Here is a 23,567-nt window from a genome sequence, read left to right on the forward strand (position 1 = left end):
ATCATGAAAGCAATTATATAGGATGTAGTATAAAGCATCAACTACCAAGTTTGGTGAAAGTCACACTATTATTTAAAAAAATCATAGTAGGTCAAGGTTACCGTCTCAGTGCAAATTCAAGACTGTTGGTATCATATGAAAGTGAATATTCTGACACAATATATTCATATACATTACGTACTAGCTACAAATGGAACAAATGTTTACTTAAATATTGTTATATAAGAAATACACAAAACCTTTCGTCCAGCTTACGGTTTCCTGACATGCTTTTATTGCATATGTCGATAGCTTAACTATCCCAGAATACTCTCCGAAATTCCTGTTCCGTTAGATTTTATGAGCGCGGAACCGAACGGTTATCGGGTACAAGGTTTGTATTTGCTGTAACCTGTAAGGGATTTTTCAAAGACGTTTTTCACACTTGTGGGAGTTCTAACTCAGAAAATATATAGTCGAAATTTGAAAATATAATTTTTTACAAAATTACGAAGAATACGAACCAACAACAATGGCTAAAATTGAAATAATTTTTTCTTTCAACAGCAGCAAAATTTTTAATTTTAATTATTTTTACCTGCATTAAGTTTCATATTCTTAGAAAATCAGTTAGAATTGTAAAGCTAAATCGTTTTTGGTTTCGGATAAAAATTGCTGTACTGCCCTCTGGAGTGACAAGGACATTGTTCTCATGTGACACTTTCAGAAAACCGATTTTTTTCAAATCTCAAATCAATATCTACAAATAAAATACCTAGAGAAACGACTTTTAAGGCAAGTTTTTTGACGCTCTCCACTGAGTTTCCACGAAACTTAAAACTTTGATCGAGTTTTTCTCAAAACCACGTTTTTAAAATTAGTTTGCACTATTTCTAAAGAACAAACAGACAGATTTGCATCCTCCTTTTTTAAATTATACTACACATAGTTGTCACTGTCAATCGGTCGCAAATTAGCCCCTTATCATGAATAACAAATATTTTACCAATTTGTTTTGAATCGAAAAAACAGGTAAATATGTTTTTTATTTTCTCGAGACTACCATTTTAAAAATTGTTATGATAAACATTTATAAAATGATCGGACGATAATCACAAAAGTATAGATTAAAAAATTGTCTACTTGTGTTTCAAACCAACCGTAATTCCTATTTCGTGCGAAATATAGATTCTTTGTTTTTTAGATGGTCTCTCTTTGCATAGGTGCAATGTCCAAACTGAAAGACATTTTTTACAATATTTTTTTTGTACTTACTGAGTTAATAAAACTTTCAAAAGAATCACATTGAAAGATATTGTATACTTTTCCAAATTCCGAATTCCAAAAAAGCCTCGAAAAACGGTCGTCGCTTCAGAGCACCCCCTTATGTAACAAATTAAGATTCACCGCCACATATACGTGCTTCATGTATACAATTGCGAAAAAATAATAGCTTCAAACCAAGTTTAATTGCAATATTATTATTACTGATCCTTTTTATCCCGACTGTATGGAATGTACCTATGCTCAGTCATTACATTCCATATAACTGTAAAATGTAAACAATTTATCCAACGGTTTCTGGGAAATGTCACTTCAAACACACAAAACCTTATTAAAATCGGTTTACTGTCTGTCTGTCCGTCACACGCATTTTTCTCGGAGACGGTTATAGCGATTGGCACCAAATTTGGTAGAAAGGTGGGAACTGTGAACGCTCACGCATACAGTGAATTACATCCTTTTACGTCCAATTTAAGGGGGGTCCCCATACATGCAAAAGGGGGTGTAAAATTTTTTTTTTTCATGTGGGGTGTCAAATTAAAGCTCCCGGTTAGCACTTTTCAAAGTCGCTCTTAGTTTTCACATTCGTTAGAAGGGTGGGGAGCGCGGAGGGTTGAAAGTGATCACTTCTTTAAGGGGGCCATTCTCAGAAACTACTAAACCGAAAAATCTGAAAAAAATCAGAAGGCTGACACTATATGGTGCCTGGGCTCCGAAATACCTTCCATGCCGATATCTGTTTAAATAAAGTTAATAATAGTATATTACTACAATTTTTTGTAATTGGTTAGAAACCCCCTTAAGTTCATCCTAGTACCTTGAAATTTTAGTGATATAGACTATAATATAGAACATGATCTTACCAAGTTTGGTGGAAATCGCACTATTACTAACAAAGTTATAATATCTCAAATTTGTTGCTTCTTTGAAAATTGAAGACTATGAATGTCAATATCACCCGAAAGTGGATACTCTCACATAATATATGGATATATTACGTGCTACGTACTAAGAAATACACAAAACCTTTCGTACCTGAAGCGTCCAGCTTCCGGTTTCCCGACTTGTATTAAAAAGGTAAGACTATTTAATGTAATTTGATTGATTTTAAACTGGGAAATATTATTATTTTTACAATAGTTAGACAAAATATTTTCGAAGAAAAAAAAATATAAGCAAATTCATTCGTTCGCAAAGAAGATTGCGAATGCTTTTAAATTTGAATGCATGCCGGGAACTCGAGGTAGGAAAACAACACTTCGATCACTTTGTCTAACTCAGCAAAAAAATTTTTTTTCTACTTCATTATCTGCGCTTTTATAATGTGGTAAGGGTTGGGGTGCATATCAAGGCTGTTTTCAAGACAGTTTAGCGTAGAAATGTGAGATTTCATTACACCTGTTTTTGTTTAGCTAATATATTATAAGCAAAAAATTAAAAATACTATCCAGTTTGCGGCAATGGTACGGCACAGAATCATGTTGAAAAATTTCGTAATTTTGTTGATAATAGTTTCTATAGGTAATTCCGTTTGTCGATTCTTCTATCAGCAGCCATTGTTCGATAGCATGAAATGTAAAATGTTCTCAATTCATTTCACTTCCTCCCTACTTAACAGTTCTTCTAAATCAATTCTTGGAAAAGTGTTCCCTCGATCTACAACTCACGTCCGCTTTTGTATTAAATCCAAACAAATCGAATTACGATTCATCCTAGAATATTATTTCTCTGAAGTCGAGTGCCGCGCAGTTTGCATACTTATCATATTCGAAAAGCATTTAGAATGGGTATTCTAAATGCTTTTCGAATCATAAGACTACATTAATGCTCAGAAAAAATAAGGCGGTTAGAGCCAGAATGGGCCATCCCCACAACAGTATTGTACTGAATTACTCAAATTGAATTGAGACAAACAAAGTTTTGAACTTAATCTGTTAAAGTTGGACGTAGTTTTGGTGTGGCGACATGATTCAAACCTTACTAAGTCCTTTGCAGTTTCGCAGTGGGAAGGCCCATTAGATCTGAAATGATTTGGCTTTCACATGGGGATGGCCCAGGGTTAGGTTCATTAATTAAATTAAAATATTTTTTTGTTAATTAATTTACCGACAACCTTCTATAGGCCGAACATCTTTTTTGTCAATGTTCAATTTTATGTATTTTTTTTTCTATGTTGAATTTTTTAGAGGAGTTTTATCTCTTCGACTTAATATATCCATACATTATGTGAAAGTATCCACTTTCGGGTGATATTGACATTCATAGTCTTCAATTTTCAAAGAAGCAACAACTTCGACGTATTATAAATTTGTTAGTAATAGTGCGATTTCCATCAAACTTGGTATGATCATTATAGCCTACATTACTGCAGAATTTTGTGCCGCTAGGATGAATTTAAGGGGGGTTTTCAGCCAATTACAAAAAAATATAGTAATATACTATTTTAACTTTCTTTGAACAGATATCGGTATGAAAGGTATTTCGGACCAAGACACCATATAGTGCCAACCTCCTGATTTTTTTCAAATTTTTCGGTTTAGTAGCTTCTGAGAATGGCCCCCTTAAAGAAGTGATCATTTTCAACCCCCCGCGCTCCCTACCCTTCCAACGAATATCAAAACTAAGATCGGCTTTGAAAAGTACTAATCGAGACCTTTAATTCGATACGCCACATGACTATATTTGATAAAAAAAAATTTTACAACCCCCTTTTGCATGTATGGGGACCCCCCTTAAATTCGACGTAAAAGGATGTAATTCACTGTATGCGTGAGCGTTCACAGTTCCCACCTTTCTACTAAATTTGGTGTCAATCGCTATAACCGTCCCCGAGAAAAATGCGTGTGACGGACAGACAGACAGTAAAATGAGCAAAAGACAACAAGATTTTAAGTACCTCCCTTGAAGAGATAACCTTCTGAATAGTGCCCCGGAAACATGATCAGATTGATTTTCCCGCTTATAAACCCTGTATAATATTTTTTTTTAAATCAGGTGCCAAATATTCCCTTGCGTCCTTATGCCAGCGTAATGGGAGCCGCAGTGAGGTATAGACTCAATAAAATAGCAAACTTCGTCAAATTTGGCGCTCCAAGTTTTATTGGCAGGTGGCCTTTGGAAGGAGCGTCATTTGCCTTTGACCGTAGAACTCGATCAACTTTCCCATTTGAGGTTAAAACCACTTCCACACTTTATGGCCATTCGTTTGCAAGTAGGAAAAATCGCCTGACGCTTTTGCCCTTGATTGCGGAGCTGTAAGTGCGTAATTGCGTGCGACCGATTTGACTTCAAAACAATAGGCATTAAATTCAGAATTTTTGTTAATAAAATAATTGGTCTTTAATTTGGTTTTAAATAGATACTTAGTTTTATGACATATATTCACGTTGGCTTGCAAAAAGATTAAAGTGTTATGCTTATCAAACCTATTCAATTTATAGAAGTTAATGAACGCCGCATGTTGATTTCAATACCAAAATCTTGACAACAATTAGAGATGCAGCATTGTGTAATTTCTTCAAATCCTTTTTTCAGGAACTATTACTCCATGTGTGTTTTTATAAGATTTGGCTTGATTTCTTAAACGGTTAGAGGCATTTTTTCTCCAACTTTCAGGCTTAAATTCTTTTTTCCTCCTTCTATTTTGCTGTTCCACAATAGGCTGCTCCCTCTGATTTATCTCTTCTGGTTCGCTATCAGAGTTGTGATCATCCGAAGACTGGCTCTGCAAAATGTATAAATAATATATAACTATTATACATTGGGCTTCTCGCTGACAATGATAAGCAAGGTAAAACTTACTTCAAAAATAATTATCAGATAACATCTGATCCGTTATTATCCAGCAAACAAATATTGTAAAACACAATATGCATGCAATGAAAGTGTAACCTGACGCAAAAAAATAAACAAATCGGAATACCGGAAGCTCGCGTTTCAGGTATAAACGTTTTGTGTTCATCTTATGTAAGAAATTTCAACGCACATTTTTCTATCCGTATACAGCTACAAATCCAACATAACCCTTCATATTTTTCCAAACTACGAGACATACGTACATATTACAGTCATAGATATTACGTTGACCCTAAACAAACAAACTGCCTATTTCCGAATACTGTACACATATATGCAAGTATATAAATTGATCGTACCCATATTTCCGATTTACTTCTTATATCTATTTGAATTAGGCACTACCCGCAAAGTTCATTAGCACGCTTATATTATATATCTACATACACACATGTCTGGTTGACAAATAACTAAAAAACTAAAATAAAATAATTCTCTGCGACCCAATTCATAAGAACTCATTTCGTTGTGGTATTGACGAATTGATATGTGCTGATGACGTCATGCAGGTTGTAGAGTGCACGACATTCACAAAAAATTGTAAAGTTTCACCCCCCCTTGTTAATAATGGTTGGATTTTCTTCAAATTTGACCAAACTGTGCATTATGTTCTTCGTTATACACACGCCAAATTTTGTACATATGAGGGGGGGGGGGTGCCGGGTAAGTTTCTAAAATGTGGAAATATACTATTATTAACTTTATTTGTGCAGATATCGGAACCGGATAAATTTTGAGGCCTAGATTTGGTAGAGATGCACCACTGTGATTTTTTTCAGATTTTTCGGTTGGATAGATTCTGAGGACGAGACCTGTTACACTTTTTGGGGGTCATATTTTGAGCCCTCACTTTCCTATGTTTCACCCGATATCAAATATTGAATCAGTTTCGAAAAGTACTAATTGGGACTTTTCATTTGATATCCCACATGGCTACATTCTATGAAAAAAAATGTTCACCCTCCATTCACATGGGGAGCCTCCCCCCTTAAACTTAACACAAGATGGCGCCACTTAATGAATGTAAAGGGAACACCAGATTAAATACTCTCACCAATTTTCGTGACAATCGTTCTAGCCGTTTCCGAATAAATCGGGTGTAACAGACAGACAGACATCGTCTCGATTCTAATAAGGTTCTGTTTCATACAAAACCTTAAAAAACGAACAAGGACGCAAACGATTAATGCCAGATTGGGCTATACCACATGGGCCACTCTGGCATCAGTTGTTTGCAGATTGGCTCATTATGGCCGAACAATTATCAGTGCTTCTATCCGTCAGAAAGTGGCATAACTACAATTAGACCACTTTGCCAGTAAATAATACATGTTTGCCCACCCATTTCTGCTCCTATCTTCATTTATTGAAAAATGAGGGTTGATCCACTCTCTTTCTAACTGTTTTCAATATCAGGTAACAGAAACCCAGCGTAACTCTTTCATGTAAAACTACCTGTCAACATTTCTATATCCGCCACTGTAGGATATTTGTGATTCGCACGGTGAAATCGACCCCTCAATTTCGACTTATAGGCATTGCAATGTATGAAATGTTTTGCCAAAGTTACAAAATTTGTTTCGACTTAGAGTGGTTCGACTGTACAATGAAAAATGCAGGGATATGTCTTGTCTGGTGGTCAAAGGGTAGTATAGGTCCCGGGGCGAAACGTGGATTGGTACCCACGATGGAGCATAAAACCTGGGAAATGCCTGCTGAACCAACACCAACAGCTCTACTACCAAACCCTATCTCCACCTCCACGTGGTGACCGCTGGGAGCTCTTTCTTGACGAAAAGCTGCAGACGGAGAAGGATGAAGGCGAGTCTCCCGCGCCTAAAAACGGGACAAATTGTACCAACTGGTCCTCCAGGTTGGGGGTTGGGTAGGGCTGACAACCCTACACGGAAAACAACCTGTTACGAAGCCACAACAGGAGCCTCGGATAGGACGGATGTTAAAACGACGGACCCGGCAACGACAAAGGAACAACGATTTGCGCATTTTCTCATGGAACGTGCGCTCCCTGTACAGAGATGAAGCTAATAAGCAGCTAGCCGATACCCTGTCCCAATATAGGGCTGATGTAACAGCGTTGCAAGAGATGCGATGGACAGGGACCGGTTTCCTGGAGAAGAGCCACTACACCATATATTATAGCGGCCATCCAGTAAACCATGTGCTCGGAGTAGGTTTCTTAGTCAGCCAAAAAATGAAACCTGCTGTTATCGGCTTTGAAAGTATAAGCGAACGGCTATGCACTCTGCGCTTGCGAGGCAAGTTTAGAAATATAAGCCTCATAAACGTTCACGCCCCTACAGAGGAGACTGCAGAGTCGGAGAAGGATACCTTCTACGAGGCAGTAGAAAGAGCCCTCGAAGCCTGTCCCAGATATGATATCAAAATCATACTTGGGGATTTTAACAGCCAAGTAGGGAAGGAGCCCGTATTCAGGCGATACGTTGGCTCCCATAGCTTACACGAAAAAACAAATGATAACGGACTGCGGACTATTCAATTAGCAGGTTCACACGAAATGGTTGTTGGAAGTACCTGGTTTGCGCGGAAAGCGGTCCACAAACATACGTGGGCCTCTCCACACGGGACTAGGCATGGGCGTTTCTGTTGTTTTTGAAAAACGTTAATTAACAGTTTTTTCAAGAAAAATAACAGTTAAAAACAACAGTTGAAAAATAACAGTTGAAAAATAACGACTAGCTAATCGTTTCGATGCGATGCGTTTTTAGTTTTAACAGAAAACGTTTCTTTCCACTCGTTATCGTTAACAGTTGATTTTGTCATACGTTAAATGTTATACGTTACCGCTTCATTTTCATGTTTTATTTAGGCAGAAAAATGTAGCTGTTGTTTTAAAATTGAAAAAACGATTAATTCGTTTTTGATGAAGAAACTGTTATTTTTAACAGTTTGGTTATTTTTTGCCCATCTCTACACGGGACCACTTTCAACCAAATTGACCACGTGTTGATCGAACGCCGCCACCTCTCAGCCTTGATGAATGTCAGAACATATAGGGGTGCCAATATAGACTCGGATCACTATCTCGTTGGCATGGTGCTCCGAGCTCGAATAACAATACCACCTAGAATCCCCTCTGACAATCAGGTGAGAGTGAACACTGAAGCCATCCACAACACAACCCTCCGCGACACCTATAAGAGGGAAATGGATGCCGCAATAACCGCAGTCAATAGAGGACCTGGAGATGAAGCATCAACTAATGATCTTCACAACCACCTGAAGAACGTTATCATGGATACGGCCACAAATATACTTGGCCCCAGCCGCAAAAGGAGTCATCGGCTGGTTTGACGATGAATGTAAGCTAGCAACGGAACGGAAGAATGCCGCATACCGAGTAATGTTGCATTCTCAAAGAACGCGGGCACGCGCAGAGACTTATCACGAACTCCGTCGAGCGGAGAAGCGACTTCACAGACGGAAAAAGGAAGCCTGGGAGAACCAACAAGTCTGTGAACTAGAAAAGTACAGGGAGCAACCGCACCAGGCGCGCAAGTTTTACCAACAAGTCAGCAGGATGAAGCCTTATACACCTCGATGCTCATCCTGCCGAGACAAAGAGGGAAATCTGATTTCCGACAGAATAGGCATATTAGAGCGATGGGTTGAGTACTTTGATGAGCTACTGAACAACCAGAACATCGGCGAGTTGGAGGTCCCGCCAACTGAAGACGACGGACAAATACTGCCACCACCAAGTTTAGGAGAAACAGTCCGTGCAATTCATCGGCTAAAAAATCATAAGTCGCCAGGAGCCGATGGAATTACAGCCGAATTGGTTAAATATGGAGGCGACCAGTTACACCAAGTGGTTCATCAACTTGTGCTCAAGGTATGGGACAGCGAATCAATGCCTGACGATTGGCAGCGAGGCATAATCTGTCTCATACATAAAAAGGGAGATATCACACAGTGCAGCAATTATAGAGGTATCACATTGCTGAGTACCATCTATAAGATATTCTCCACTATCTTGCTAGGCCGGATAGCCCCATACGCCCAGAACATCATTAGCCCATACCAAACAGGCTTCACTCCAGGCAAATCAGCAACAGATCAGATTTTCTCTCTGCGGCAGGCGATGGAAAAACTGTTGGAATATGGACAACAGTTGCACCATCTGTTCATCGACTTTAAAGCCGCCTATGATAGCATAGCCAGGGTAAAACTGGACACGGCCATGAGAGAATTCGGTATCCCGACGAAATTAATAAGACTGACTAGGCTGACCCTGACCAATGTGCGAGGCCAGATAAAAGCAGCAGGATCACTCTCAAGACCATTCGACATCAACAACGGTCTACGACAAGGGGATGCGCTATCATGCGTCCTCTTTAACCTGGCCCTCGAGAAAGTGATCCGTGATGCTGAGGTGAATGCAAGAGGTACGATCCTCTTCAAGTCCACCCAACTACTGGCCTATGCTGACGATATCGACATCATGGGAAGAACCACCCGAGACGTTCAAACTGCCTTCATCCAGATCGAGCAGGCGGCGCGAGATCTTGGGCTGCACATCAATGAAGGCAAGACAAAATACATGGTGGCAACGTCAGCACCGAAAACGAATCAACCAACAACATCAAATCGCACTGGTCAAACACAAGCACGAACAAGAATAAGGATAGGGGAATACAACTTTGAGACCGTTGACAATTTCTCCTATCTAGGGTCGAAAATCACAACCGATAACAACTACGATGATGAAATCCGCGCACGGTTGTTGTCAGCCAACAGAGCCTACTTCAATTTACAAAGACTGTTCCGCTCGAAACGTCTCACCATAGGGTCAAAGCTCTTACTGTACAAGACTATGATCTTGCCAGTCCTCACGTATTCCTCGGAAACTTGGGTTCTTAGCAAGAAAAATTGCGAACTCTTGGCCGCGTTCGAGAGAAGAATCCTCCGAAGAATTTTTGGCCCCCTACATGAGGATGGACGATCCCGTAGCCTACACAATGACGAAATCTATGAGCGAAACCATGACCGTCCGGTTGTGGATAAAATCCGGCTCAATAGGTTACGGTGGGCGGGTCACTTAATCCGTATGGATGAAGATGATCCCACCCGGAAAGTCTATAAGGGCAATATCTATGGTAGGAAAAGAAGACGAGGCAGACCCTGCCTAAGATGGAGCGATGGCGTGGGCCAGGACGCCAGACAGCTTTTAGGGATATCGAATTGGTGGACCTCGGCGCAAAACCGGGATGTCTGGAGTTCCTTATTAAGGCAGGCCTAGACCGGATACCGGTTGTTGCGCCGTTGATGATGATGATGTCTTGTCTGTAAGCAAAAATATTAGTGGAAAATATTCTCCGAGTTAACGTTATAGTTTCAAAAATCGTTCCATTCTTTTGACCGCTACTGTATGTGACAACTCGTAGTGATCGAATTAAATAAATAAATGAAAGCTGTTGAGCAATTGTATAATTTATTTCATTCTATAGATCTGGTCAACCTTTTTTCGCATTCAAACTTTGGAGAAAAAATCAGACATTAATGTCCAATCCTATTAATATCCTATCTGCTGCTTTCTTTTTGTCGCAGAGTGTCAGTGACCCCACTAGCAGCTTCCCTCATAGAAGAGCTTTAAGTGGGCTTTAATAAGGTGGACGACTTGTGAAAGTATTACAAGCAGAATCCGCAGGAAGGAAAGCAGACGTTAGACTCTATCCTGTGGGGCGTACAGAGGTCAGCACACTCGAGGATACTCACCCCAGCAACACTGGCGGAGGCTGCCCGCAAGTATGTCCTAAGGTCCTCTGGAGTTTCCGTGGTGCCATACATAAAACGAGCAAAAGCTGAAGGGTTTGTGCTGCGGGTGTGAAAGTGCCCGCCGCACTGCAATTTGATCTCTTTAGCTACATTTCAGCAAAAAGTAGCCACGACAAGTACGGAGGAATTGACTGTTTAACGTAGATTTACCGCAAGTTGTTGCTATGATAAAATTAACTGAATTGCAGTGCAGTCCCCCGCTGAACTCGCCGAGCATTTGAGCTGCTAACTACCAACCTTACCCTCGCAAACACTCGTCCCGAACTCTCGCCTCGCGTACCGCAGTCCACCTTGTTTGCACCTCACTTCATTCTTATAAGATTCAGTGCGAGTATTGCAATTGGAACAAGGGACAAGTACACAATTTCCAGAATCGCGCCAGCCAGCAACAGTGGGTGGGATTCCGCGAGTCGTTCGGTGCGTGCTGGACGCGGCGGCGAGGGCGAAGAAAGTCGAACCGGGACCCGCTCCTCGCGACCTCTTTCACTTTGCACCGCGAGCCGGCACTGCCATGGCAGTGAGAGCGACCAGGCCAGTCTCGATAGCAGCGGCATGGACGGGATCGGTGCTACTCGGCCAACGGGAAAGCAACAGACCCCGAGAGGAATGCATACAAACGCATCACAACAAGACGAGCGGCGCGGCACCTGAGCACCTCCAAAAACACCGAACGGGCCCCAAGACGTGCCGCGCGCCGACCCCGCTGCGAAGCCGACCACAAGGTATTTTTGACAATTCTTTGATAAAACGCGCTCCGTGCGCGCCCCGAGTCGCGTCTTGCTATCTCCTGCACACTAGGCCGCGGGGGTGAGGGACGGGACCTCGTCTGCGGAGCGGAATAGAAATGGCGAGTTCCCCCCGCACCGTCGGCGAAGATGATAGAGCGCGAAGTGCACGAATCACGAATGTGACCGCGGTCAGTGTACAAGAGGCGCGCGATTACTGACTTGACTTCGGCCCAGGTCGGCGCTCGGCTACCGCCTGTTCCTCCGTGAGCTCGTATGGCCAACGCGAAACGAAATAAATAAAACAGAGAAAAGCAGAAAACAGTTGAGAAGTTGGACAGAGACGGGGCCGCGGGCGCGCGTGTTGACTGTGCGGCGCGATGTCGGCGCGCGTGTAGTGGTGCTATGTGTGCGGCGATGGCAGCGCGCGCTTGTGTATAAAATTGGACTCGCGGACGAAACCATTTTTCAATGATGATGCAAGGGCTGTCCGCGTGAACGTCGACGGTTTCTCGCTATTCGAACCCATTTTCTACTTAAATTTATGGTTTTCATCGGATTGTGAATGTCCTGATTGCGTTTTCGTGATTTCGATTTACAACGAGGAAAATTTGCGTGGTTTGGTACGTGTTTTGGTTTCGACGGATTCGACGAGCAGCAGAAAAGTGGGTCTGCCTATTTACATCGTCATCACCATCTATCTATCTGCCGAATATTTCGTATTTGCAAACAGTGGACCGGAAAAGTTTTGGTACACAGAGAAAATAAGATATTGAAATTCTAGAAGAGCAATAGAATTGACACTATGCACAAAAAGTTAAAGGCATGAAAGGTAAGTAATTTTGGAACACTTAATTGATGTAAAGTGATCTACTATAAAAATACGATGGCACAATGGGTCTTTTCGAGCATATTTACTTGCTGATTACACATTGCTATTGACAATGTAGTAGATTGTATTACTAGCAAGGATACTATCTTAGTTAGCGTATTTTCTATTATTTTCGCTACTCTTTTACGATGCAAAGCTTTCCGCGATTATGCTAGTCAAAAGTAATTAGATCATATTATATTGCTTGGATAAAGACAGTTTGAAGACGATAGAAAAATAGTACTAAAAATGGGACAAAATAAAGCAGGAGAACGGATAATAATAACGCAATAAAAGAATCCTAAGAATAATGCTTTCCGCACTTAAAACCATAGAAGAAAAAGAAGATAATTCTATTGTATCGAAAGAACATAGAATAAAGCGAGTAGAAATAATGAAAATGTAAACTAATAAATTAAATCTATCAAAAAACACTATTTTTTAAATTAGAAGATATTCAATCTGAGCGGACTAGATAGTTGATGCCCTGAGATAGATAAAGAACCTGATATAAGTCAGAATTGCTGTTAACTCGGCAGAAGATTAGTCATGGCTTGGTAGTACCTACTACTGCTTCCCTGTTTAATTGGAAGAGTTGATAGCCAAGAAAAGGTGAATATGCGGCAAGTCTTTATGAAGCCGAAAATGGAAAAAACAATAGAAATACAGTATTCGAGATAAATTATGTTAGAATTTATACTTCAAAGTTTACTTTAGATGATTGAAGAAAAACTTTAAGCAACCGGAAGCACAAACTCTAGGAGGGAGTGTCTAGAAATTACCAATATTGTTTGTGATAAAAAACAGTAAAAGAATTGAGAAATCCTTCAAGGCGTATTGAAAAAGGCTTATTGTGAAAAGCGCTGAAATTCTCCAAAATTTGCCATTATCAATACTGATGGATGTACCCAAGTAACTGAAAGAACAAAAATATAATAAGCATATGGAAAAAAATATGTTTTTAATATCTTAATAAATTTTAGTTTAAAATATTTTGTCAAACATTTTTATAAAGACGTAATTAATTTAAAAAATCCCAATTTTTCATTGATTGTTTTAATTACCGTTTTCTCTCTTCTTTGTTTAGAATTGCTATCTTATACACAATCAATAAAATCAAAATCCATCTGATCAACAAAGATGACCTTATCAAGCAATAAATAATAATGGCATATCGACAACTTCTGCACCGCAATATAGAAATATAGAATAGTCAATAAACCCCTAGTGTAGGGTGAAATCAAATCAAAGGGATAGCGATCAATGAAATAATGATCATTAGCGCAACAATCTAATTTAGTCAGGGCCTTAAAGTGTGTTAGAACACTTCATTCAAGACGGTAGCAGCAGTATACTGTAGGTGGCAATGTGTTCGACATTGCACTCACCCAAGATTATTACCCTGATTTGACTCAGCTGAGTCGACTGGCATCCGACGTCAACTCACAATACAAATGCCACTGCCACCAGTGAGGTTTGAACCGCGACCACGATTGAACAGCAATCCATGTAAGCCAAATATAATTCATCATTGAATTTCCTTTTTTTTTTAAACAAACCATCGTATAAACAGATTCTTGAGGTCGCAAACAGTGAAACGAAAAATATCCAAAACCGTTTTCTTAACGTTTTATCGGTTTTTTTACGCTCGGTACTTAGGACTGGGACATTCATGGTTGACTTTTAATAAGCCAATTTTTTTGTTTTATAATTGTCTTCAACATAAAAATCGCAATGTTGCTGTGATTTTATTCATCCAGACGCTATAATCTAGTTGTTTAATGGATGGTACGCATGTTTGGCATTGATATTTTCGACTATCATGGGATTCATCGAGTTAAGTGTGTTTAAGCACTTTAGAATACTCAATACAAGACGTCTGAAAATGATTGCAGCTACTGCCAAGTAGTGCCGTTTCCATTTCATCCGAAGTGCCTAAATCGGGGACAGGTGTAGGTACCGGAATACCGAGAGTTAGACGCTTCAGGTATAAAGGTTTTGTATTCATTTTGTGTGAGAAATTTGCTATTCAAAATATTTCTTGATATATGGCATTTCCAAACTCCAAAAATTTGACAATGACATATGTATTTCCAAACTCCCAACTCGGCCGTTCATATGAGTTCACTTTATAACGTCATACAAGTCTTAGAGTGCGATAAATTTAGGTCAAATACACAATTTTGACCTTCTATAACGTAACCTTGTTAATAATAGTTGGATTCTCGTTTTCCCAAATTATGCACTATATTATTACTTGCACTGTATCAAATTTTGTATTTCTAGGATGACTTAAGGAGGGCTTTCGAATACATTTTTAAAATATGGTAATCTACTATTATTAACTTTCTTTAATCAAGTATCGGAATAGGATGTATTTGCAGGCCTAGATTTCATTTGGATGAACTAATGTGCTTTTTCTCAGATTCTACGGTTGGATAGGTTCTGAGAACAAGACTCGTTACTTTTTTAAGCCCTCACTCCCCTATATATTACGCAGTATCAAAAATATTATCAGCTTTAAAAACTGTTTTCATTTGATATCCCACACGACCATATTCTACGAAAAAAATATGACACCTCCCTTTCACATGTGCAACATGATGCCACTGCAAAGGGATTCACAGATCACATGTTCTCTTCAAATTTCGTGACAATTGGCTTTGCCGTTTTTGAGTAATTCAGATGTGACAGACAGACATCGAATCAATTCTGATAAGGTTTTGTTTTACACAACTTTTACACAAAACCTTACAAACGGAGGATACTATAACTCCCAACCAATTTGCCATCCTTGATAACAATGACAATAAAAGAAACATCCACCGTGAAATACAATTCAGAGCCCACGACTATGTTTAAAGGAATACAACGATAGCAGTTTGATTAGATATCTAGTACAGTCAATCATTTTGTTTACAATTTGAGACACAAAAGGTTGTATATTCAAAAATTATCTCTGACTCGGGAAAAAAGGAGAACTTTTACACTTATAATCTCAAAAGTAGGAGAAGATTTATAGCAGTTACCAAAGACATTGGACTTAGCATCCCATTTTAGGAAATTAAAGAAACGCTAGAACCCAAATGCTGTGTTTCAGTCTCATTATTATCACAGTTAATATTGTGCACGTGGTAAACCTGCAGTAGCTGTGCTGCCCCGCAAAGATAAATGCGAATATCCCTGAGGAACTCGATTTCAACTTTGAACAAAGAGACCAAGTGATTGAACTGAACGTTTGAACTGCTTAAAATGGAATATAAGCTACCACAAGGAGTGAGGATCCTCAAACTAGGAAAAACTTTCCTATATTACATCTCATCCACCCATCAACTTTTAATTAGTTCTCCCGAGATTGACAAATTGTTACATCAGAAAATCTTACCCTCATTAGAAGGTCAAAATATAATACTGCAACTGCAATTTCTCTGTCGAGAAAAGCACGCTACGGCAGAAAAAGTACATACAAAGAAAGCAAAGACGGCATCACCGTTGCGGTATCTCAAGAAAGTGTCCTAGGTTCAATCCTACCTGCGATACACCCAACTTTACATACAGCTGATGTAGTAACTCCCGACGACTTAACAATAACATTTCCGACCTGACAATGGCGTCTTGCAACCTCATCAGACATCATTGACTAATTGAAACTTGCGGAGCTGAATCCGATCAGGCCTAATTCTTGTATAACACTTTAACAGTCGAATAGGGAACATGTCCTCAAGTAGGAATAAACAGGCAAATTATGTCACACAGTAGAGGCGTCCAATACCTTAGGGTACACACCGCTAACTTCTTGTCTTTGAAACAAAGCCGTTTTATATAAAGTTACAATCAAGCCGATAAGGACCTACAGCATTCATATTTGGGCGTTGTATTCTCGTCAAACATTGAAGTTTCAGTTAGAAACAAGTCGTGAAACCGGAAGCTAGACGCTTCAGGTATGAAAGGTTTTGTGTATTTCTTTTATAAAGAAATTTGAGTATGCATTTGTCCTATTAGTATGTAGCACGTAATATATGCATATATTATGTGAAAATATCCACTTTCAAGTGATATTGACATTCATAGTCTCGAATTTGCAGAGAAGCGACAGCTTTGACCTAGTATTACTTTGTTAGTAATAGTGCGATTTTCACCAAATTTGGCAGGATCATGCTCTCATGCTTGTGATTCTAGGGTGAACTTAAGGGGGTTTTCCTGTCAATTACTAAAAATTATAGTAATGTACTATTATTAACTTTATTTGAACAGGTATCGGTATGGAGGGTATTTCGAAGCCTAGGCACCATATAGTGGCAGCCCCCTGATTTTTTTTTCAGATTTTTCGGTCGGCAACTTTCTGAGAATGGATTCTTTAAAAAAATGATCACTTTCAACCCCCCGCAGTCCCCACCTTTCTAACAAATGTTAAAACATGACTATATTTGATGAAAAAAATAGTTTACACCCCGCTTTTGCATGTATGCCCCCCCCCCTTAAATTCGATGTAAAAGGATGTATGCGTGAGCGTTCACAGTTTCCACCTTTCTACCAAATTTAGTGTCAATCGCTATAATCATCTCCGACAAAAAATACGTGTGACGGACAGACAGACAGTAAACCGATTTTAATAAGGTTTTATGTTTACACAAAACCTTAAAAAGGCGAATCTTTCTGATATTGCTGAAAGTATAATTTTCTATTTTCTAAATATCTTAATCTAATATTAAGAACTACTGATAATAAGGAAATATCGATATTCAAAGAATAAAAAATTATAATTTTGGCGTTATCGTCTATAATCGACTAAGGAGTGAACAGGAAATACTTTTAACCAAGCCGGATAAAGAAATACACACAAGAGTAGAATTGAAGGTCTGCAAACCCCGGGGCCTAAAATACTTAAAATTGTCACTGTATGTCGAAAATGCAAACATCCAGAACGGTTTTAAGAAATTCCCACTTGAAAACGAATTTTTCAGAATTAGCAAACCTGAGGAATCTCCTCGAAAACTTTAAAAAACAATCATTTTGAAAGAAAAGATCCTTTTGAATTAACCTGCGTAAAATATATAAATAAACTTCGAACAAGTTTGATTGGCGTAATCATCGGTCTAATGTCATAACGTTCTATTCAAAAGTAAGATTGGGCATTTTCCTGTTTTCTGCGGAAAAGATTGGGATGAATATTATTCACTTGGAAGCAAAACTGTTTGTTAGGAAAAATAATATGAATTTGTTTCAAATAAAATAAAGTTTGAAATTTGAATCTGCAAATTCCATTTGAAATTTGTCAATTTCATACACGGAAAATGCTTAACATCGGCCAATTACATTTGTTCTCAATAATTTGCCCCGCACTGTTGACGCCTGGCGAAATATGACATGCAAGGCGTTCGATAATTTCAACAACGTCACTGTAGGACTGGCCTGTGTGGTGTGTGTACATAGAAAAAATAATGAAACGGCCCAAGTGGAAAATGGTTTCGACCAAACAACCGCGCGCCATATTGCCTTGGCACAGGCAGTCTTGATCCGGTCAGCTGCGGAGAAAGACGATTGTCAGAGTTTCTCGTGCCGTGAAAATTTTCTTCTTCAAAATTCCATTTTCTCCTTTTCACAGCAGCAAAAGGATGTGTCATAGTTCTGTGCTTAAATATCCAATCGCGAGTAATTGCATCTTAGCCAGGCGGTTCAGCAACGACAGTGATTACGTGGAGAAGCGCTAGGTGGAGGAAATTCGGGAATATTTCGCTTCAGACTCAATTTTGAGATTTTGCAAATTCCGGAAAGAATTCGGGGGAGTGTGGTTATAATTGCGAGTATTTGCGGTGTGTTCTTACGAAAAGTGGACGGGAAGAAGGCGCAAGTTGAGTGGAGTGACGGCATCGGCGGAAAGTCTGTAGAAGTCAACATCACGCGAGCGGATCTAACCAAAAATCGGCTGCCAGGAGGTGAAAAGTGCTGGCGAGCGTTCCTGCTGCAGCCCAGAGGCGGCCGCCGAGTGGATTCCTCCTGCTCGCATGCATTTCAGCGAAGGTAAGTGATTTTCCTTTCGTGGAACGCTTCCGCGAGCGGTTGGCGGCGTTATTGCGGGACGTGTGGCCGCGCTAGGTTAGTGTACCTCATTAGAAAGTGTAACAGGATAGGGCTTTCTCCGCGCCGTGGCCCAAGGAAAGTGCGAAAATGCGTATTGAACCCGTGGAAGAATCTCGCGGTTGGCATTCGACGTCGATCGAAAAGGCGAGCGGGGCCCGGACGGCGGGGTCGCGCTAACTCAGATCGAAGTCGGGAGCGACGGATCTTCGCAAAATGTGGCATTTTGTGCGGTCGCGGTGTGTGCACTGGGCCAGAAGGCACCGTGGACTTTCTTATCTATCCGTGCAGGGCTCCTGATGCGACCAAGGGGCGCACCAGAGGCCGCGGTTCAGTGGGTGTCCATCCATGCGACGTGAAATTCTTAGAAGCAAACCAAAGCTACAGCCAGCCCGGAAAGGGAATAAATTGTTGAGCCTGGTCGCCGCCGCCCGTCCAGCACGGACCCCCGCGCAGTCCAATAATATTCTCCGAAAACATGTCCCAGCTTTTTCCTTTTTGCCTCGCGAATCACGGACCCGCGGCCCCAAAGCATCGCCGCTTTTATTTATTTGTGCTCTCGTCGCTTTGTACTTTTTCTGTTATAAAACGTTGGAAAACGACGTCGAAAATATGTGGCATATATAGAAATTTCTGTATGGGACACATACACGGTTGGCGCGGTGGTGTGCGTGAAAGTGTGCTAAAAGATGCCACGGAACATGGCGAGCGAAAACTGTTCGAATCGATCGAACACGCAGGCATTTAGCCTTGGTGTGTACACGACAGACGGTGTATGGATAGGAATGGGTTGGTGTGGGCAATGCGATGACATTTGAGTTTCGACAACGGCTCAGTGAAGTTTTTCGGAGTTCGGCCGTGGTCGGCGGGCAACGCGACTTGCTTGCGTGCGTTTCGGCAGGCAGTCGGCCGCGGTACGCTCGGTCCAGGTCGGTGTAGTGGTGGCTGATTGTAGCAGCGCCGCGCACAGGTGTGTGAATATTTACGTTACTCTACGTAACAGCGTATAACAGTTTTACTTTTTACCCGTCTTGACTTTTTGTCGTTTCGTTTTTGTTTGAAATGGTTTTCGGAACGATAAAGGAAAAGGCAGAAAAGATCGGGTGCACGGCACAGGTAGAAGGGCTCCCCGCGCCGAAAATGCACTCACTGCAAACGTGCGGAACGCAGGCGATTTGCTGAGGCTTCCGCAGACGGAGCGCGAATTGTTTCGTAAATAGTAAATTTGATTGGTGTCAATTTTCAAACAGCTGATCATTTCGTAAACTAATGAGTCGATAATGGGGCAGACGGTGTTCTAGATTTCGCTGGCGCCGTAACGACAGTGCTGGTTGCACTTCGTTTAGTAAAACAGTGTTGCTTCCCCTAAGGCTGGTGGCTTAGGCGTTTGTGATCATACTTTTCCTTGAGCATGTTTGCAAATTTTCGATGCTGGATTTGATTGTTGAACCTCTGCGTGGAGAGGACTCCTGTACAAATAAAAAGAAATTTTTCTTCCCGAGAGAGTTCTACTGCGAATTTCACGGACAGAAATAACGATTATCTCTTCAGCCATGGATGGCCACTTCCCTCCAACTAAATGTTTATACAGCGATTTTAAAACTAGACTAGAGAGCGATCTCCATTCCCAGAAGCCCTCATTTTATTCAAGTTAGAAATCTCACTCAAAAATTAGGCTTCACAATTTTTTCAATTTTTCTGATCCTGTTATATACAGTCCAAAGATGATACCGTCCTACCATGCGATTGCGATCCACTCCGTCCACCAATCAGGATGCAGTATAGAGACCGCAATTGATGTCTCCTGTGTCCTGATTGGTCGACGAAGTCGAAAGGCTTTAAAGCCTTTCGATTGAACTAACTTGTGGGATCAGCGTTCAGAGATTTGATCTAGTGTAGGATCTCGCTAGAAGGTATTTAGGGTGTATGAATTGTAAATGAAAAAAATTAATTATTGTTTAGCTCTGGGATGATTTACAGATTCCTGGTCGGGAGAGCTATCCATTTTTAGAAGTGATTTAGCCATTTCTTGATATCTTCCAAAAATTAAAATAATTGATAAGGGTTGTGATCGAAGTTCTTCAAACTTTTCACTTGTCCCTGCCTTTCTTTGCCTGTAATCTGGACGTCATTATCCCAAAACCACGTACATGTGCTAATTGCTGGAGAGTAGGGATTTGCCATCATCCTCATGGATATCGGCAGCACGAATATTCTGATTGGATGAGTTCCCGGTAATCCGCTACCTTGAGAGGAGATTAATTAAAATGTTTTCTTGTATCAGTTGTAGCAATTAGTTTATTGAGGTCACGACGCTACTGTTACAATGGTCCAATTATACTACAACGGTCTAAATGCTCTCCTTCACCACACACACACCACCTGTGAGATTCGAACCGCTATAACCACCAATCGCAAAATTTTACGACAATGGAGGCTATAACATAGAGCATGATCTTACCACGTTTGGTGAAAATTGCACTATTTCTAACAAAGTTATAATAGGTCAAATTTGTTGCTTTTTTTGCAAATTTAAGACTTAACGTCAATATCACCCGAAAGTGGAGATTCTCACATAACACATGCATATATTATGTGCTTCTTTGTAATGGGACAAATGCACTTTCGAATGTATTTATAAAAGGAATACACAAAACCTTTCATACCTGAAGCGTCCAGCTCCCGGTTTCCCGACTTGTTAATGGAAAGAATGCCACGAAACTCAATAATGACACCGTATTTTGTGAGCTACATGTTACTGTAAGACTTTGTAGTTCCAGTAAAACCTTAAGGCAAGCTTCCAGTAAACTTCAAATATATAATAATATACTATTAGTTTTTTTAACAGATATCGATATGGGGATTATTTTAAGGCATAAATTTCAAATAGGAGTACAGTAGGGACTCATAAAAATTAAAACTCCCAAAAATAAAATACCGTACCAGGATAGTTTTTATAAAGTGGAATACGGAGATAAGAAAAGTAAGCTGTATAGATCAACGCGGAAGTAACTGTTCTATCAGCAGCTCTATTGTAAAATGCGGAAGAGATTCCGCTGCCGTTAAATCTCATCGCTTGGTCACTCTCGAGTGAGCCATTGTATGAATACTTATGAAAAGTCTGCAGTTCTAATAAAACATTATCTAAATTCGCTGCTTATTTGTTATTTCATGTATATTATTTAACATTCCTAAAAAGTTGATAATTCACAAATGTTAACAGGCCTAATATCAAATAGCCTTTTTTTTACTACTTTACTGTATTATTATTTTGTTTCTCAGATTTTTCGTCTGAGTGGTTTCTGAGAACGGGCAATTTGTGACCTCTTTTTAAGCCTCCTCCCCCACTTTGTAAAAGTTACCCGGGGAAATGTTAAGTTACTTAGATTTCAAGGAGAAAAATATTAAAAAGCCAGTGTTGATTGAAAGTTTATTTTATTAATATCAACAGGTATCTAAATATAAGAGCAGCGTCTGTATTCGCAAAGTTAAGAAAAAAACAGTATTTTTTTTTGCTTTTTTTTATATATTCAAATCTAAAACATAAAAGATATATATTTTCAAATCATTTAAAATTCAAATAATGTTAAAGCAGAAAGTTCAGCAACATTCAACAATGCGTTTATATTCGTATGCTACTATTATCAAAGAAAACACAACAAAACGTAATCTGTAACTCAGTATTTGGCCGCGATTGCATCAATTGCTACTGTTTCTATATGTTTTCCGATGGCAACCGTCAAATCCCCTGCGGTTTTAAGGTTTTGTGTGGCGCAAAACCTTATTAGAATCGATTCGATGTTTGTCACTCCGTCTGTCTGCAACACCCGATTTATTCGCAAACGGCTGGACCGATTGTCACGAAATTTGGTAAGTGCGGTCTGTCAATCCATTTACATATCGCAAGTGGCGCCATTTTGTGTTGAGTTTAAGTGGGAGCTCCCCATGGATGCAAAAGGGGGGTGTAAATTTGTTCCCCCCGGAATATGGCCATGTGGGGTCCCAAATGAAAGGGTTCAATTAGTATTTTTCGAAACTGGTCCCATATTTGATATCAAGTGAAATGTATTGGAGTGAGGGCTCAAAATATGACCCTCAATAAGTGTAAGTGAGTCTCAAAAAGTGAAAAAAGGTCCTATTCTCAGAACTCATCCAACTGACAAATCTGAAAAAAAATCCGAGTGGTTCAAACTTGCAAAATCTAGGCCTTAAAATATACCCCATTACGATAATTGCTCCCTTAATATTAGCATAATTGATAACATTAGACATACTTCTGGATCTATTAATATCAACGTTATAAAAGGTCTAAGTTTTGCGTTTCACGTGAATTTATTGCACTCTAAAGCATGCCATCCATGTTCAGATCGGTTTGATTGCAATTCATCATCATCAACGGCGCAACAACCGGTATCCCGTTTAGGCCTGCCTTAATAAGGAACTCGAGACATCCCGAGGTCCACCAATTCGATATCCCCAAAAGCTGTCTGGCGTCCTGGCCTACGCCATCGCTCCATCTTAGGCAGGGTCTGCCTCGTCTTTTTTTTCTGCCATAGATATTGCCCTTATAGACTTTCCCGGTAGGATCATCCTCATACATACGGATTAAATGACCCGCCCACCGTAATCTATTGAGCCGGATTTTATCCACAATCGGACGGTCATGGTATCGCTCATAGATTTCGTCGTTATGTAGGCTACGGAATCGTGCATCCTCATGTAGGGGGCTAAAAATTCTTCGGAGGATTCTTCTCTCGAACGCGGCCAAGAGTTCGAAATTCTTCTTGCTAACAACCCAAGTCTCCGAGGAATACATGAGGACTGGCAAAATCGCATTTCGCTTAACCAAAAGCTGAACGGAAAGTACCATCCACGTACCGGCTAGCTGCAACATCATTAATTCAGCTCTGGAAGTGAAAGCCTCGAGATAATTTTGTGTCAAAAATGTTCGCCAACGT

At 40.1% G+C, this 23,567-nt stretch overlaps 2 protein-coding genes across 17 annotated transcripts in view; one reads left to right on the forward strand and one right to left on the reverse strand.

Annotated features, from left to right (window-relative positions):
- Positions 1-23,567, reverse strand: part of LOC119648125 — a 51,971-nt gene that overhangs the window by 13,578 nt on the left and 14,826 nt on the right. The window contains exons 2-3 of one of the 11 annotated variants that reach the window (XM_038049651.1): positions 5,065-5,089; positions 4,737-4,987 (exon numbers count right to left, since the gene is read on the reverse strand). The exons of 2 other annotated variants lie outside the window; for them this stretch is intronic. In XM_038049651.1, coding sequence (XP_037905579.1) covers positions 4,781-4,987; positions 5,065-5,089 — 232 coding nt within the window. In that variant the 3' untranslated portion in view covers positions 4,737-4,780. Of the gene's footprint in view, positions 1-4,527; positions 4,988-5,064; positions 5,090-10,875; positions 11,314-23,567 lie in introns of those variants that run through there. 8 more of the 11 variants (XR_005249024.1, XR_005249023.1, XM_038049670.1 and 5 more) reach the window with 8 other exon arrangements.
- LOC119648091 (paired amphipathic helix protein Sin3a) overlaps positions 11,966-23,567 on the forward strand; it is a 53,172-nt gene continuing 41,570 nt past the window's right edge. For 5 of the 6 annotated variants that reach the window (XM_038049589.1, XM_038049623.1, XM_038049616.1 and 2 more), the window contains exon 1: positions 11,966-12,492. The gene's annotated coding sequence lies outside the window, so the exon portion shown is untranslated. Of the gene's footprint in view, positions 12,493-17,873; positions 18,553-23,567 lie in introns of those variants that run through there. The other variant, XM_038049597.1, reaches the window with a different exon arrangement.

This window comes from Hermetia illucens, chromosome 1 (genome assembly GCF_905115235.1).
Source record: "Hermetia illucens chromosome 1, iHerIll2.2.curated.20191125, whole genome shotgun sequence".
NCBI lineage: Eukaryota > Metazoa > Arthropoda > Insecta > Diptera > Stratiomyidae > Hermetia > Hermetia illucens.